Consider the following 16,869-nt stretch of genomic DNA (forward strand, 5'->3'; position numbering starts at 1 on the left):
GTTGGTTTATGAGATCAGACTCTGATCTCTGATTTTCTTGGCTCAAACTCTCAAGCATCTGATGTTTTCAAATGATAAAACATTTAACATGAAAGTACTGGTGACCTGCAATGAGTTCACGTGCATTTTCGTGCATCTCAGGAAGGAGCAGTTACATCACAAAAGTCATCCTTTGCAGTAATTCAGAGATAGTCAAGGACTGGATAGATACAGGGATGATTCTGTGGACTTCAGCAAGATGTGCTGTCACACCCCGAGCTGGAAACATAACAGTAAGACATCACAAGAAACTTCTGTTGCTGTTGTTCATACTGTACCCACTCAACACTCTATCAACTCAACATACAAAACTCTCTCCCCCAGGCTGCCAATCCAGCATTTTCATGCACTCCACATAACTCCAACAATTGTATGTCTAAGGGGCATTTCCACAAATAAAAGGCTCTTAAAAGCATTACTGTAATACCAATTTACCTAAAGCATTGAAAAAAACAATAGAAAAAACTTTGGAGTCTTTCAGAAAGTCAAAGAAGTTCTTACCCTTGAAATAGGTTGCTATTGGATGTCTAAACCATGCAACCTTCTGCTTTCAGTCACCATCCAGATTTAGCAGGTCTTAAGGGAAAAATCAGGCCTAGTTTCCCCCCAGTCAATATTGGTCCTCAAGTGAATAAATCTTAATATTGACCACAACATAGAAACCAGTAAATGTTTAATATCTTCTTCTGGGTTTTAATTATAAACATTGAGGAAATTTATCAACTCCTGACTTCCTAGTCATATGGAAAAGCTTTTAAACATTCTGCACAGACCACTGTCGATCATTCCCATCACAGTTATGGAACTAAAACATATTTCACCAACATTCTATGAGCATTTACATTTTAAACCCTGGCATGACTTTGAACATAGCCCACATCTGCTGCAAGGACAGCAAAGAAAATAGATAGCATCTTTTTATGTTATTACTTCCAGTGCCACAGTTAAATATCCTCTGCACATATAAAATATTAACTTCCATAGATGGAGAAAGTTGACAAAAATCCCTGTGGTTTTACCTAATTAAAAAGTGTTCCTAGCCACGTACTTTATCATTTGTAGAGAAATATGAACAACACTGAGAGACAAAGAGAAATACAAGAGGCAGGTGAAGAAAATTCTTGGGGCGGCAGTGCACAGTTTGCATGCAGCTGACAAAAAGAACCATGCAGTGTGAATTCCTTGCCTCAAAAACCAGATGGGAATCCTGGCCAGGGATACCACTGGCTACCACATAATACAGAATATGGCTATGGAGAAGATTATTTCAAGTCAGGCAGCAGTCTAGACAACTTGCGAGAAAGCACAGGCTCATGAGAGAACACCCTGCCAGAGAAATTTGTTCCTTTGGTGTCTCTCTGACACCGTGTTTGGTGTGATCTCACCCAGCTGTGCAGAGTACACAGTTCACAGATGCTTGTTAATTGCATTCTTCATCTGCAGGGTATGGGTGGACACCAGTTTGAAATGACTGTATGGAGATCAAAATAAACAGAGAGACAAATGATATGGAAATCAGAGCAGATGAGTTAAAGGAGAGCTGGAATACCAACCAAATACCCCTAACAAATGGACTGAAATGCCTGCATAATGTATTTTGATTTGGGCCTAGTGGATATTTTGAAGTCAGATCTTTACTGCTAATGGTTGCAGTGAAAATTTGGGCCTTCTGTAAAGTGAGGAACTGTGATGCAAATAGTGGGAATTACATTTTTCAGATGCTGACAAAAAGCCTAATTAACATATAGAACCTAGATCATATTAACAAGCTCAATGGCAGATAAAATAGGCACTTTTTGTGGGATTTAAGTTCTTCTCTGATTACCATTCAATCCCTTCTAGTGATATATTGGTGATCTTTCTCAATACTGTCAGCAAATCATCTTTGCCTGTAGACACAAGGCCCAGAAGGGTATTCCTCATGCCAGCCAGTCCATAAGATGTTTTTAAAAATGTTTTCTATAACCACAGAAAATCTTAAAATTATTGAAAGTTTACGTAATCCTTTGAGGACAACAAGGACATCTATAATCTATGTCATCACCTTGCCATACTCCAGGGAGTATGGAAATTTTTTTTCATGAACAATGGCATGAAAAATTAATACAACAGAGAAGAACAAATAGGCTTTCAAACCTCAGCCAAATCTTTGATATCTGAACACAGAGTTCAGTGGGGGTTTTATTGCATATTGTCTCCTCCTGCTCCAAAAGCAAGTGTTTTATAACCAATGCCTCAATTCATTACTAGGTTTTGACTTATTTTAAGGTTCTTGCTTGCCAAAGACACATTACTGCATGGAATATTAATGAGGTTGTCATCTCTACTGGGCCTTAAAGGAGCAGAGAAGCTTTAGTGCCATCTTAAAAAAACTAGTAATGCTTTTTTCTGAAAGTTTTAGAATTTGTGCTTCGACAAGAATAAGACAATACACTTTTTGTGCATGTGAAACCTCTTAAATCCCATCAGAAGGACTTGAGCTTGAGGCCAGGAACCAGGCATTTTCACATTTTAATCTCAACTCTGCTCTTGGCTTCCTGCACAGCAAAATCTTTCTTCATTTCAACAACTTCAGAACAGGGTACAGTGAGAATTAAATGTTTACACTGCGATTTGAAAATGTAAAGTGCTAAGAAGGAGCCCTTAGGAAATGAACTTTGTAATCTTTTTCTTTGCCATGGTATCCACCATCCTCAACAAGCTCTTACTTCATGTACTCATAGACTACATAATCTTCAGCACTCACTCTCTGTAAACTACATACCTCATTTGAGAGCTGATGTACAAATATCAGCTGTCTGAATACCTTAACACTTACAACAGCTTTCTCTGGACTTATCATAAGAAAAATTACTTGTTATTAATTTTCACATGCTAGATTTATTTTAGCTTCTATGTTTTAGGAATATTATGTAAACAGAATGTTAGTTGTAGGAGTACCCATGAATGTAAGAAAACATATGGCTCCAACCCTTCAGTATTCCCAGAACATTCACCAACAATTTTAATTTCAACTGGCTTAAGTGGAGGAGTCAGAGAGAGACTTTATTGCTCTTATCCTCTGCATATCATAATGAAGATGTGAAATCACAGCACCTGCTCTTACATATGCACATCCCTCTATTTGGGGTGAAAATACAACCCTACTGCTCCCTTTGAGTGAGGAAGGCACTTGTTACAGTGTATTTTGGATCCAGTGGAATTTTAGTTCTACCCCTGCCCCAGGATGACACTGGCAATCTCCATAAGTCTGTGTCTGTTCTGATGAATCCACTAATGACACAGTTAATTATGGGAGCACAGCCATACGTGTGTTTCCAGTGGGCATCTCAACAGGTTAAGAGTGGGTGAACCCAACATACATACCCATACATTACCCAAGATCAGGCACTGTAGTGGCAAACATTTAAGATGGATAAATACATACTATTGAATAAACACAAGTATCTGTGCCACCATTCTCGTCTGCTCCCACTGAGTCTGCTCTTTGCTTTGGTGCTGCGCTGCCAGAGGGTACAATAATCCTCAGGTGCTAAAACTTGCTGAGGGGATCATGACCTTTTGTTGTCGTGCCCCAAGCCTGCACCAGCACTTGCTTTGCCACATATGTAGGACCTGTGTGCTCAGAATTAATCAAGGGCTGCATCTGTCTCTCATCTCACTGCTGGCGCCTGCTCTTGCTCTCAGAGCTTTGCTGCCCAGGGTGCAACCATTTTGCAGGTTGAATAGCAACAGGAGAGAACCCCAAAATGGATTGTGATGTGTTTGTTTGAGGCACTGTGTAAATCACAAGTCCTGTGAAGCACTGAGTCCTTAATGTACTGTGAAGAATGATAGAAAAATGAGGCCTGGATAATTAAAAGTTAATTGCTTTACAGACTAACAGTTTATGCACTTGAGAGAGCAAGTGTGGAGTATGGGATCTTCACACATCTCTCAGTACAGCGAGCCCTTATAAGGGCAGACAGGAAAGAAGGAGCTTTGCCTATACCCTGGATCACTGCTTTATACCACAGACAGCTACTTAAAAGCTGACATAATGCAGAGGTCCACAGAGATCTCAAAGCCTGAGAACATCCCAGATTTTTTGGATGCCCTGTGAGATTGAGAAAACAAGACAACAAAACTGAAAGAAAAACCTCCAATTATTAAAAACACCCATAAGAAAGCTTTCAGTTAAATCTAACCCATACAGTATCTCTAGAATGGACCCCTCGTTTGCAGCAAGTCAGCTCTCCAAAATACAGGGAGAGCAAGCTTGATAAGCTCCTTGGAGATGTCAAAACCTTCCTAAGGCAAACTTTCTACAGAATTTTTTTTTGTGCTGGTCACAGCTCACATCCTGCTTTGTCTGGTTATCCTGCCAGAAACATAAATGAACTCATAAGAATAACAGGAGGATTAGGTTAAGCTTATTTTTAAAACATTTCCCACAAATTCATCTCATTTGCCTGCTTATAAACACCCTTGCTCATCTTTGCTGTGTGCCTAATTAGGTAGGATATACTGCAGGTGGCTTAAAATAGGAACTAAAATACAATAGCTTTGCAGTTATGCATGCTAAAGGAAAGGCAATTAAAATGTCATGTTATGAGATGTAAACTGATCATATCAGGAACCTGAAAGGATTTCTCCCCCACATATGACATGGCACAGTTGGTCCGCTACCATAAGGGTGGGTTTCCTCTTCCTTGCAACACTTACTGACCTCTCCCTAGGGTAGAATATGAGACCTGATGGGTTGGTTTCTTGAATTATTTATTTACAGAAATAGACATATTGCCATCAGCTAAGCATCTCTGCATTTTATTTTAAGTCAATACTGCAATAAAGCTTAAAACATAAAGAGCTAAAATTAAATTAAAACAAATTTGCAAAGAAAGCCCTGCTGAGAAGCTGTAGTAGAAGTTAATTAAAATGAGATCAAACAGAGGTCTTGGATTTTCTAGCAGCTGTAGTTAAAAATCTGTGGTACCTGATAAAGACATATGGTGGTTTCCTCTGACAATGCTTAAAACTTTTCCAAATAGCATCTTTCCAAACATGGGATTTATTTTTGCAGCTAAAAAGAACTACTTCAATGTAGCAGGTTTTTTTTTCTTTGGCAATGAATTAAGTTGCACCAACTGGCAGGTGGCATCTTTATAAAATATTTCCACAAGGGAGGACATCGCTGCTTTTCTACCAGTTCCTCTCCACACCTTCTCTCCTCTTTTTAAACATCATGCATTTTATTATAATACTGAAACATCAGTGGTGCTTTCCAGAACAGGAAAGGGCTCTTTCAAAAACTATATATTAGTGTATACAACAGGAATGTGCTTGTATTTCACCATGGCAGTCCTACAGCATGTTTATGCGCACTGTGAAATAGTGGCATTTGAATATTGTAGGTTTCAGAAGGATAGTTATGATGGTGAACTCCATATTAAAGAAATTATGCCTAGAGCAGTCTTTAAAGCCTATCAAACAAGCTCTGAAAAATGTGAGGGATAGCAGACCTATCATTGCAGTTTTTTCCTCCAAGTTCCTTACAGACAAGAAAAAAGAGGCACAAGTGAATTCTAGTCAGCAAAACACAGAAAGGATCTCTCAGTTGCCTGTATCCAGACAAATTAGGTTTTTTGCCTTGGAAAGTCTCCCTTTAGTTTTCCCCTGGGAAAAAAGAGACCAGCAAACAGGTTATGGGTGTCCAGATTTGAATGTGTTTTCTTTTGCCTACCCCAGTAAAGAATGCTGATGAAACAACTAGCTGAAGATTTCTGAAATTATCTGTGATACAGCAAATGGTGGGAAGACAAAACAAGGATTACTAACTGATGCAAAATTACTGTAATACAGTTGCCTGGGACAGGAAAATTCAGAACAATTAAAACCTGTCACTCAAATACAGCGAAATTCCCACTGACTTCAATGAATCAGAATTTTACCTCATAACTTCAAGGCACTGTAGAAAAAAAACCCAAAGTCAAACTACCAAACCTCTATTAAAAGTAATCCAGGAACAACAATTTCTAAGAATGCAGCTCATAGTGACAAATGATAAGGCCATTGGGCATACCCTGCTTTTCTGCTAGATGTTTCCCCCCTCCTCCCTACTCCGTAGTGCCTACCATCGTTTAGGATCATTTTTGTCCCAGTCAAACTGACTTTACAGTTTCATGTGCAGAGTCTCACATCTGTCAGACAATGGACAATGAGGAAGGACAGCAATCGGTTATGAAACACCTGACTTGAATTTCATTGAGCCAGGTAATAAACCAGAAAGAAATAAAGCTTTAGTAGGCAGAAGCAGGTTTTCATCATAAGTCTCTATATATCTCCATCCATAATGATAAATGAAGTTCTTTCCTGGAAAAGTGAGAAATGAAGCCTCATAATGCACTTACAAGCAGTAGGAAATAACATCTCATTCAGTGTAAAAGTACAGGTAGGGTTGTGTTCATACAATTAGGTAAGCAAAACAAACACATTTCAGATATGCCATCCTTTGAAGGAAAGGAAACTTCCAGGGGTTTAATCACATAGTAGTATAGCATGCTGCTTCATCTGGTTTTCCTATAACAGATCTCTCCTTGTTAAAAAAAAAAAAAGTTAACTTTCCATATAGGGAAGTACAAAGTGGGTTATTGAGGAAGCATGCACTCCTCAGCTGGAATCAAGCTATGGACAGTCCCAGGTGAATGGTGTCTACCCAACACCACTGTTTTGTCAGATTTTGGAGCCCTCTCCACCCTAATCCCTCCCCCCCACTGAATCCCAATACCTCAACAGGAAAGGAGACATCTGTGAATCCTCTGGCACAGCTTCGATGTTTTACAGCTGTAATAACCACTGATACAAAGAGAAGAATGTTTTCTAGCCCCAAATTCCTGAGGTATTTTTCTAAACAGACACAAGTGGATGGGACTTGGTTACATGAAAAATACCCCACCAGGGTCAGGGGTGTGGGGAAAGACAAAAAAGAATCATGATCTGCAGATAACTGAGCTCAGCTTGGCTTTAGATTTATCTTTTCTGACCACTCAACCCATTTGTCCAAATTTAAACTTCTAATCTTTACATCTAAACTGTATTTTTCTGGCAGCTTGCACTCACTCACTCTTGGCTATATCAGATGAAAAATATTTCAAGGAGGGGGCTTAAATCAATGGTGATCTATAGACTTATATATGCAGTAGTTTTGCACTACTCCTTACCATTAGCATATAGGCAGGACAGTTTGATGCTTCCTCCTAAAAATCCCAAAATGCATCAGATACCACAAAGTCCATTTTCTCTCATTGTTAGCACTCTCAGCCACCAGCAGTCTAAGTCATGGTGCCTCTTACCTGTATTTCAAGCAGTTCATCACAGCATTACATAAAATGCACAGGCTGACATTGAGTGGTTTGGGGGATAATGTCAATTCCTATAATAGCATAAAAGAAAGGCAGTAGGCAGCCCAGACAGATATGTGTGGAGAACTGGTTCCCAAGTACCAGAGCTCTTGCAAGAGTTGGGGACACTGGCTCTCCCAGTGCCTATGCATCTATTACCAGAGTGCTGTGCAGCCCTTCAGAAGCACCTCAACAGGTTGGAGAGATGGGCAGAGAGGAAGTGTCTGAAGTTCAACAAAGGCAAATGCAGGGTATTCTCCTGCACCTGGGGAGAATAACCCCATGTACCAGCACAGGCTGGGGGCCAAACTGCTGGGAAGCAGCTCTGCAAAGAAGGACCTGGCAGTGTGCCCTTGTGGCCCAGAAGGCCAATGGTGTCCTGAGGTGCATCAGGAAGAGCACTGCCAGCAGGTCGAGGGAGGTGATCCTGCCCTTCCACTCAGCCCTGATGAGACCACATCTGGAGTGCTGTGTCCAGTTCTGGGCTCCTGGGGACAAGGGAGATATGGAACTCCTGCAGCAGGTCCAGGGAGGGCAACAAGGATTGGGGAACTGGAGCGTGTTTCTTATGAGGGATTTGGGCCTGGTCAGCTTCAAGAAGAGAAAGCTGAAAGGGGACCTCATTAATGTGTATAAATATCTAAAGGTGGGGTGCCAAGAGGATGTTTCTGGGCTCTTCTTGATGATGCAAATCTGTAGGAAAAGAGGCAGGGGGCAGAAACCGAAGCACAGAAAGTTCCACCTAAACATGAGGAAGAACTTCCTTGCTGTGCAGGTGACTGAGCAATGGAATAGATTACCCAGCGAGGTTGCAGAGGTGAATATCCTCACTGGAGATATTCAAGAACCCTCTGGACTGGACATAATCCTGTGCTCTAGGATGATTCTGCTTGGGCAGGGAGGTTGGACCAGATGACCCAACTCTTGTTCCTTCCAACCTTACTCATTTTATGATTCTGTGATTCATAGCGAACTCACGTTGTCATGCAGATTTGCTTAAAAATAAAAGAAGCATCAATAATTGTTTCAAATATTTTTAAATTCCTTTCTAACCAGAATTTCCCTGGGTCGTGCAGCTGCTCAATGACAATTTGCCCAAGAAGCTGAATAAATTGTTTCATCCTGAGCTCCTCTCTGTTGTGGTCACACTGCTGTTAGTACCCAGACTCAGGGCCAGCTTCAGGCAGATAGTCTGACAGGGGCAGAAACATCCGTTCCTCAGCACAAGGGCCAGTGGAAGGAAGAGCCAATCTCTGCTCCATGCCAGGTCTGTAAGGGGACCAGTCACATTTCTATGCCATCAGTCTCTTTCTTCAGCCGACACTACCGGCTTTGTCTTGAAGGGGGACAGAGGCCAGCTCTGGCCTGGGGTGGGTGGAAAGACACATGTGGATTCTGGTTCAGGAGCAGGAGCCAGGACAGGAGCCACCCTGGTGAGCACTAAGAGCTACAGCTGCCCTGCACTTACACCACAGAGGAGCCGTGGAGCAGCCTGGTCTCAGCAGGAGTAACTGCTGTGCCCTAATTCACAGCCAGGACCTGAAAATCTTGTGGGGAGAATTGTGCAATAAGCACCTTGGCAGTAAACTGAGGGTTCCAGAGATCCCAGTTCCATCCACCCCTTAAACACTTGAAACAGGATTTTCTTAAGTCATTCTTCAGCGAACATTTCTTTTGTACCATCCTGCTGAGTGGGGCATAACCACATGAATTTTACAGCTCTAGGATATCATTGTTAACAGGGAAAAAGACCTTTAAACCTTTTGCTTCAAAGCCACAAACCCTCGGTCCCCATCTTTCAGAGTTTGTAATTATCTTTGCAACGCAGTGGCCCACATGTTCTCTGCAGCCATTTTATGGCATCGCTGCCAATCTTAGTAACAGAGATCCAACAGGCTACACAACTAGCAACTTATGCTTTAAATCCAAGCAGTAATATTTTCTCTAGTTCAGTGGAAATTTTTAGAAAAACTGTAAGACTACAGTGGTTCACGGAGATAGAAACTCATTAACTGGTTAACCCAGAACTATAGATGGCGTAATGTCATCACAAGGAACAATTCAGTCAAGAATTGCAATAAAGTAGATTTGCAATTCTTGAATGCATGTGATTAACAGATTCAAACAAATGATGCTATTAGTATGTTAATTATTGTTTGCCCTAAAATACTGATTATTAAATTTAAGTGTTTAAGAGAAAAATGCATCCCAGGACAATTACAAAAGAGAAAAAGAGTAATTAATTATTCAGAGTGCTAATGCCTGCTAAAAATATAATAATAACAATAAGAAAAATATATTAACAATAGGATGAGTAATAATCATAAAAGGATTTCTCTCAAGAGTTAGGGATACAAATTTTCCAGTGTGAAATTGAGAAATCCACTGCATGGCAAAATCAAGACATTGAATTTTTTCCAAAGTTGAGGCAGTAGTGAGAGGTTCAAGCACTGCCTAATTAGTCATTTATGAACTTAGCTGGTGTGGAGGTGTATTAGAGATGGGTAATATACTGATATCATGTCGATGTCATTCCAAATCTGTTGATGCAACTGTTAAAAAAAAAAAAAAAGACCCCACCTACAGATCAGAAAGCCATGGATGGTAATGAAGGCAGGTGTTCAGGGAGTATGAGTCCTGTCTCTTCCTCTACAGCATCTCCTGCAGCCACACTTCTCCCTGCATAAAGCAGCATTGCTGTGGCTCTCTCACTGCAGTCCCCAGACCCATGGTAGGGGCTACCTGCTCCTGTGCCTCCCAAGGAGGCTCCTGAGAGGTGTCAGTCATGACAAGCAAAGCGGGCATGGGGACAAACGCTGGTGACCTGCCCTGCACAATCACGTTGCTCCCTGGCCTCACCTGCAAGGCCCTGCTACAGCGCAGCTCAAAGATGCACAACGAGATCAGCCATGGGATAGGGTTTGGTGAGCACAGAAAGTCCTCTTCTCCTTTTTCAAGTCTGCCAAGATCCCCAAATCCTCATCTATGAGCTTAAATGGTACCATAATATTTCCCGATAATGTGATAGAGCTTTTTCTGGTAATAACAGCACAAGATATTGAGATAGTATTACCTATTTTTAGTTCTGCTTATATAGAGCAGTTTCAGGAGTTTGGGTGACAGCTTTATTGCATACATGGTTTAAATATCTTGCCTAAAAAAACTGATACTGAGTAACCTTGGTAACTTCCTTTTTTTTTTCAAGGACCCTCTAGGATGGTTAGCCATAATGAAATACCAAAATAGACAAGTGGCAATGGTGGTGACACTAATTGCTAATTTCTTCTTCACACAGGATTTACCAAAATCTCCTAGAAATTCAAAATAGTTTCCCTGCTTAATGAAGTTGCCTCCAAAAGGTTGAACCCTGAGAGCTATTTTTAGAGTATTACTCATGAGTACTGAACAACTAGAAATGCATTAAAGACCAACAAAAAATACCAGCCCCAAACTAAACAAAGCAAACCACAATTAAAAAAAAAACACCAAAAACAACAACAAAAAAACCCACCCATAAAATGTGTTTAGTTACAAAACAAAGAACTTAAAAAGTGGTGTAAAATTACATACTAAGTTTGTTAGTCTGCAGTCAGGATTATTTCAAAATCGTTTCTCACACACTTACGTAGTACTTTCTTCTGCCATATGCTTTACAGGGAAATACAAGTCACCAAAGTCACAACATCACAAAAAAGGGGTTAAGGGCAAGGTGGAAAACCTAAGGTGTTGCAGGTCAAGGTCAAGCTCAGGAGTTAACATGCAACTAGGTCTCTACTCTTTAAAACATGAACTATATCCTTTTCACTTAACAATAGTGACAATCATTCTGTATGTTTTTTTGGATGGCTAACAAAAGGAGAAACTACAGCTGTAAAAAGAATGAGACTTAAAATGAATTTGAGATATCTTCACAGAAATCTCCTCAGTAACACAATGTCAGACAAATGTTTGCAATGAATTGTTCATTGCCTTTTTTGGTATTTGGAGAAAACACACCCTAATTCCTAATGTTCCTGCTGAGTTTATTTCTATTTCTGAGAATTTGTATTAAGAGCAGGTCACTACCCAAGCAGAAAAATGAAAATGAAGCAATGTCAGTAATATAGGCAAGAATGACCAAGAAAGGTTGAACTCTTGAAAATGTAGTATTTCAAAAGGAAGAATTCCATTATATGTAATGTTGGAGCGTAAAAACTGAGAAGCTATTCAATTCAATGAGGACATTGGGAGAAAATAAAAGAATCTAACCCTATCAATTAACCCTATCATCCTTTTCTTACTGCTAGGAGCCTGTTCAGAGTTAAAAAGGCACAAAATTTAAAAAAAAATTGTTAAGCTTACCCCGAAATTAGAGAACATTGACTAAATATGCTTTCCAAAAAAACCCAACTCATTTAAAAGCTGTGTTAATTTGAATTTCTTTTAATGGACATCTAAATCTCCTGCAAAAGCACATCATCAGGAATGAGTTCCTTTTCTTTGAAAAAACCTAATGAAATTAATTAATGAAATTATTGAAAAATGCAAATCTTTCTTGAATGTGTGTCCCATCATCATTACCTCCCTGTGGACACTTCCTGGTAAGAAAAATGGCCATGGCCATTGACAAAATTCCTTTCTACAACTTTACCAGTTTCTAACAAGAAGCAGCATTCTATTGCATACCATTATTTAGCTATAAATTATAGTTTATCTTCATTCCTATGTTGGAAGCTGAGCACTTTAACAGCTAGCAACCTCTCAATGGAAACAAATGAACAGCTACTTCTGACAAAATATGATGGTCATTTCAACATAACGTTTCCTGAGGGAAAAATACATTTCTCTACAAAAGGACACAATCAAATTAAATACTTGCTTGATTTCATTGTCTTTCCAGGACAAACATTAGACATAATTTTAAAGGAACAGAAAAGCTCTATGGTAATTTTTGAGTGCAAGCATGTAGAATTTTTTTGGTTGTTGTAGCCAAAATATAAATCACTTTCTGCTGTGGTGTCAGGAAGTATATTGCACTAAATTAATCATGAGCTACTTTTAAAAAGGAACAAAAAGTCCACTGCAAAATTAAACAAATCTCTCCGTGACTGTTTTCCATTTGTATTGTCATCACTTACCTTTAAAGGACGATGGAAGTGAGATGGGAAGGTTGCTGAAATGCATTCAACATAGCCTGTGTGTGTGTTAGCTTCTCTAGTGCTCTCTGTGGTGCCTTCAGTCATTGGAAAAGATAACGTATTACAACCTGCACACTATATAATCTTTACTCTTTGCTAGGCTCCTAGCACAGTGATACGCCATAGCAAAATAAGTGCAGAGGCACACAGACTACAAGCCAAGCTGTATGTCTTCTTCTAGCATTTCCCAGTCTCAGATGTATTCTGCTGGATTAGATAAAAGTCTTTCTGTCTCATTATAAAAAAGAGGAAAGGCAATTCATAAGGGAAAGCAAGCCATTCCAGAAAGCTTTTCCTAATAAATCAAGTAGCTCAGTGGATGTGCCCAAGTGGGGAAAGCTGGGAACACAGAGATCAGGCACCTCCATCCACAACCATACAACTGTGACTCAGCTTGCTCTTACCTTTTATGTCAGGCAATCAAAAGACTAGACAACTGTATTTACAGACTGAGAAGTAAATAAACTCATGCCAATTAAAGAACAGAAAATATGTCTTTGTGGTTTAGACTGTAAGCATTTTAAAGATAAAAGAATCTTAAATAATTCACTCAGACAAGGCTTCTAGATCCTCATCTGTCTTTCTTTTCTCCCATGGCAGGACAGGCCATGCATGGAATTTTTTGTTAACTCTCCCCTTTCAAACTCCCAACCCACAAACCACACCATCCAAGAGGCATCAGACAAATTTAATATCCCTGCTTTAATAAAGTAATTTTCAAAATGTTTCTGGGAAGACACTCTTCTGTGGACCACAAGCAATAGCAATTGAAGTCAGCCTCAACTTTACAACTGAGTTTTAAATCAGAGGGAGTTTACAAAAATGTTTTGAAGTCTCTTCCCCCTCGTTCTTCAGTCTCCAGAAGTACTTTTGCTCTAGATTATCACAAACCTGCCTGCCTTTCTCACTGCTGGCTGCTCAGGTCTGTTTGCTCAGGACCATTTTCTTCTGGTTCTGGACTCAGAAAACCTCCCATAATATAAGCCGGTACATCAATTCTTAGCAGTCGTATCTCAACATGCATTCAAGTGCTACTGAAACTGGGCCTGCTGGTGGTTTTTCTCCTCACGCAGTAACTTAGCATCCCCCTCCACAGCAAGGCACACTTACCGGTAGAAGGTGGTATAATCCACAGTCGAATGACAGCTCTGGAACTCCCACGCTTTGAGTTTCTGGCACTCCCGGTGAGCTCGCAGTTTCACCCTGACTGTCCCATGACAGAGCTCGGGCACGGGTTTTCTCTGCGGGCGGCTGCAGAACTCATTGGACTCCACGCGCCAGGATTCAGCAAAGTCGTCCACATCAAACTTAAAATTCCCATCCCCTCCAATGAGGTCATCTCGTTTGTGCCCATTGTAATTGCCACACAGACCACAGAGTTTGCCTTTCAGATGAGGTGCAGCCATGACTTCTACAAAACTGTCTCCATCCCATGAGATTTCCAAGCCTAATAAAAACATAAGACAAAAATGCACAAAAAAAAAAAAAAAAAGAGAGATAGAGAAAGAAGAAGAAATTGAGGATAAACTGCACCTTATGTTTGCGAAACAGTTTTAATGGGAACCTGCACAAAGCCATTGCCTTAATTCTGATAATGCTGTTAGATTTCTATGTAGCTGCCAGTAAGTGCCTCTGGCAAGTGCAGTGTTTCTTATATTACAATCAATTATAGTACATTCATGCCTATCTCTTCTTATTTCTGTTGCTTCTTGCTGATGAATGGGGTTATCTTAAAAAATATGGAGCCAAGGCAGGATATCAATATCAAAAGAGGGCTCATGCAAAATTCTGCAAATTGGATGTGCTATGGTAAATTTGTAGCTGACTTTGAAAGGGGCCCAGAATTTCAACCAGTTACCTATTGCACAGGTAGTGGTCATACAAAGATGTCCATGTCCCATGAGACTCCAGCCGTGACCTTATGGAAAACATCCTATTCTTGCCTACAAAGCTGACACTGATTGCTTATTGCGGTGAATACAACTGTTCCAATACAAGTTATCTTATTTTGTGAGAGTAAAAAGAGTTAAAAAGATTATAACAAAGATATATCAGATGGGCAAAACTGTTGTAAGAAAGCATTCTGAATTGGATTGAAACTGTTCATTCAAAAGGCATTAATTACCAGCTTCTTGAAGCTGTCTGCGTAAGTTAGCAACACTGAGAAATGATGGTAAACATCTAACCTCCATCTAGGGGCTGGGATGTAAGCCCTCTGCTACAATTTGCTTTACAGGAAGGTTTGGCGCTTCTGGAACATCAAAATTGAAGTTACTTTTTGTGAGTGAAATCCATTTTGTCTGTCTGTACCCATCTAAAAGCTAGGTGTCTAGCTGAAGTCAGCTATCTAGGCCCTTTGACAGAGTAAAAGAGGCAGCTCTGGATCACAACAGGATTGTCTAATGCAGAGGGAATAAACTACTTTCTGAATGTCTTTCTGTTCCCACCGATACTCTAGAGGGGCCAGTGATCAGGTGGAGACCAAACTTCTAGTTTTTACCTGAGTAACTGTAAATTAAATTAATTTCGTTCTTTGAGGAGCAAATAGGCAGCTCATAAAGGAAAACAATTTTGATATCATTTGGCATAAAAACAACACTGCTTAACTTCTACCCAAAAACAGCCTTTCTTGTAATTACTTTCAATGTCTCCTGAATGTCACATCTGCAGGAACCCTTCATCTGAAGATCACAAATCACTTTGCTGACGTTAACTTATTCTCATAAAATACCTGTGAGCAGCCATTAGTTAAGGATAAACACAGGATCCTGGTTTTCAACAGGATAATCCAGATTTTACCCTGTTCCCCCTTCTTAGCCAAGAATACCAAAGTGCATCACTCTGGGTGCAGGACCAGGGCTTCACTCCAGCTTTCTTCATTTGCTATGTGGGCTGGTTTAGCACCACCCTTTCCTCTTGTAAATCAGTGCTTGTCACTCTGTGATCCAAATGCTGCCTTATCCTCATGTAAGTACCATACCAGTGACTCAGTTCAAAGCTGGAATCCTTCCTTCAGCAACACATTCCATTGTCTCCTATGACAATTCCTACCCACACTGCAGAGGAACAGGGTGAGGTTCAAGAGGAAATTATGGCTATAAAACGGTGCATCCATCTTAACATCCTGCCCCAGTGCTTGTGTAGGTTACACCATGTCTCCAAGAGTTTTGGGAATGATTTACTCATCAAGGCTGTGAAGGTAATTCTGCATCACCTGTCACTGCAATCTATTAGACTGTTTTCTTACTACCATAGTTAGCAATGGTAGCACAAATGTATCCCAAGCTAACTATGCCTGATATCAGTGTCAAATCATCTCATAAACCCAGCATGGATGGGGCCGCTGCCTCCTCCTCCAAAGGCACTTTACACCCAGCCAACTGAGAAATTGTGCAAGACTACAACTGTTAATGAGGCCAGCACAGTGGCAAGGGGGAAAGCTGCCTTTTAAGCTGCTTCATACATTATCGTTGCTGGACAAATTCAAAATCCAGCTGTCTTTGCTTCTGACAACACTGAACAAAACAAAACACAGCTTGATTTGCAGACACAAGATTAATATTGCCGTGTTGGCATTTAGAAAATACTTGCCATTAACTTATAAACCAAGATTCCTTCATACTTGAGAATCACATAAACTTTCTCAAAGTTTAAAGCATCAAGATCCAAATTCTCAGACAGTCTTTTTCAGAAAATAACTATATTTTTTAAGGCTGTGTTCAAATTCTTCCCCCCAGAGAAGCTCTCTCAGAAGCTCCCTACTTTAAACAAAGTCAGAAAAGATTGGCTAAGGATTCTACCCTAAGTTTCCTTCTAGGATCATTTTTTTTCCTTAAGAAAAAACTTACTGACCTTCAGTGAAAATACATTAATTATGAAAGATTAACTTGAAAAATTTTCTGAATATTTATGTCTTCTTCACCTGAGTTAATTAACTTGTTACATGTTGCTTTTGTAGGCCTGCAAAAGGAATGCAGGTATGCAGGAGAAGAATAACATAAAATTATGGTTTTTCTTCTCGGCATATAAAAATGCACATTTTGAAATCTGAAGATTCCTGCCTTGATGACCGGATTCATTCAAGAGACTCACTGTGTAACTACCACATGAACGTACTTTCCTCTAACCGGTATGGCTTAATTACACTTCATTCTGCTGTAATTGCTCAGATGGAAGGAGAATTTCTGGCTTTGATGAACAGCCTAAAGATTTCTGTCCACAAGAGAGCTTATTCCTTTTTCAAGTAACAAGGAAGGGTATTTAATCCTACATGC

The 16,869-nt window shown here is 40.0% G+C and overlaps 1 protein-coding gene across 1 annotated transcript in view; it reads right to left on the minus strand.

The window, feature by feature from the left end:
• BMPER (BMP binding endothelial regulator) overlaps positions 1 to 16,869 on the minus strand; it is a 147,621-nt gene that overhangs the window by 31,633 nt on the left and 99,119 nt on the right. The window contains exon 13 of the mRNA XM_063406681.1: positions 13,706 to 14,042. Coding sequence (XP_063262751.1) covers positions 13,706 to 14,042 — 337 coding nt within the window. The remainder of the gene's footprint in view (positions 1 to 13,705; positions 14,043 to 16,869) is intronic.

Source organism: Prinia subflava, chromosome 1 (genome assembly GCF_021018805.1).
Source record: "Prinia subflava isolate CZ2003 ecotype Zambia chromosome 1, Cam_Psub_1.2, whole genome shotgun sequence".
NCBI lineage: Eukaryota > Metazoa > Chordata > Aves > Passeriformes > Cisticolidae > Prinia > Prinia subflava.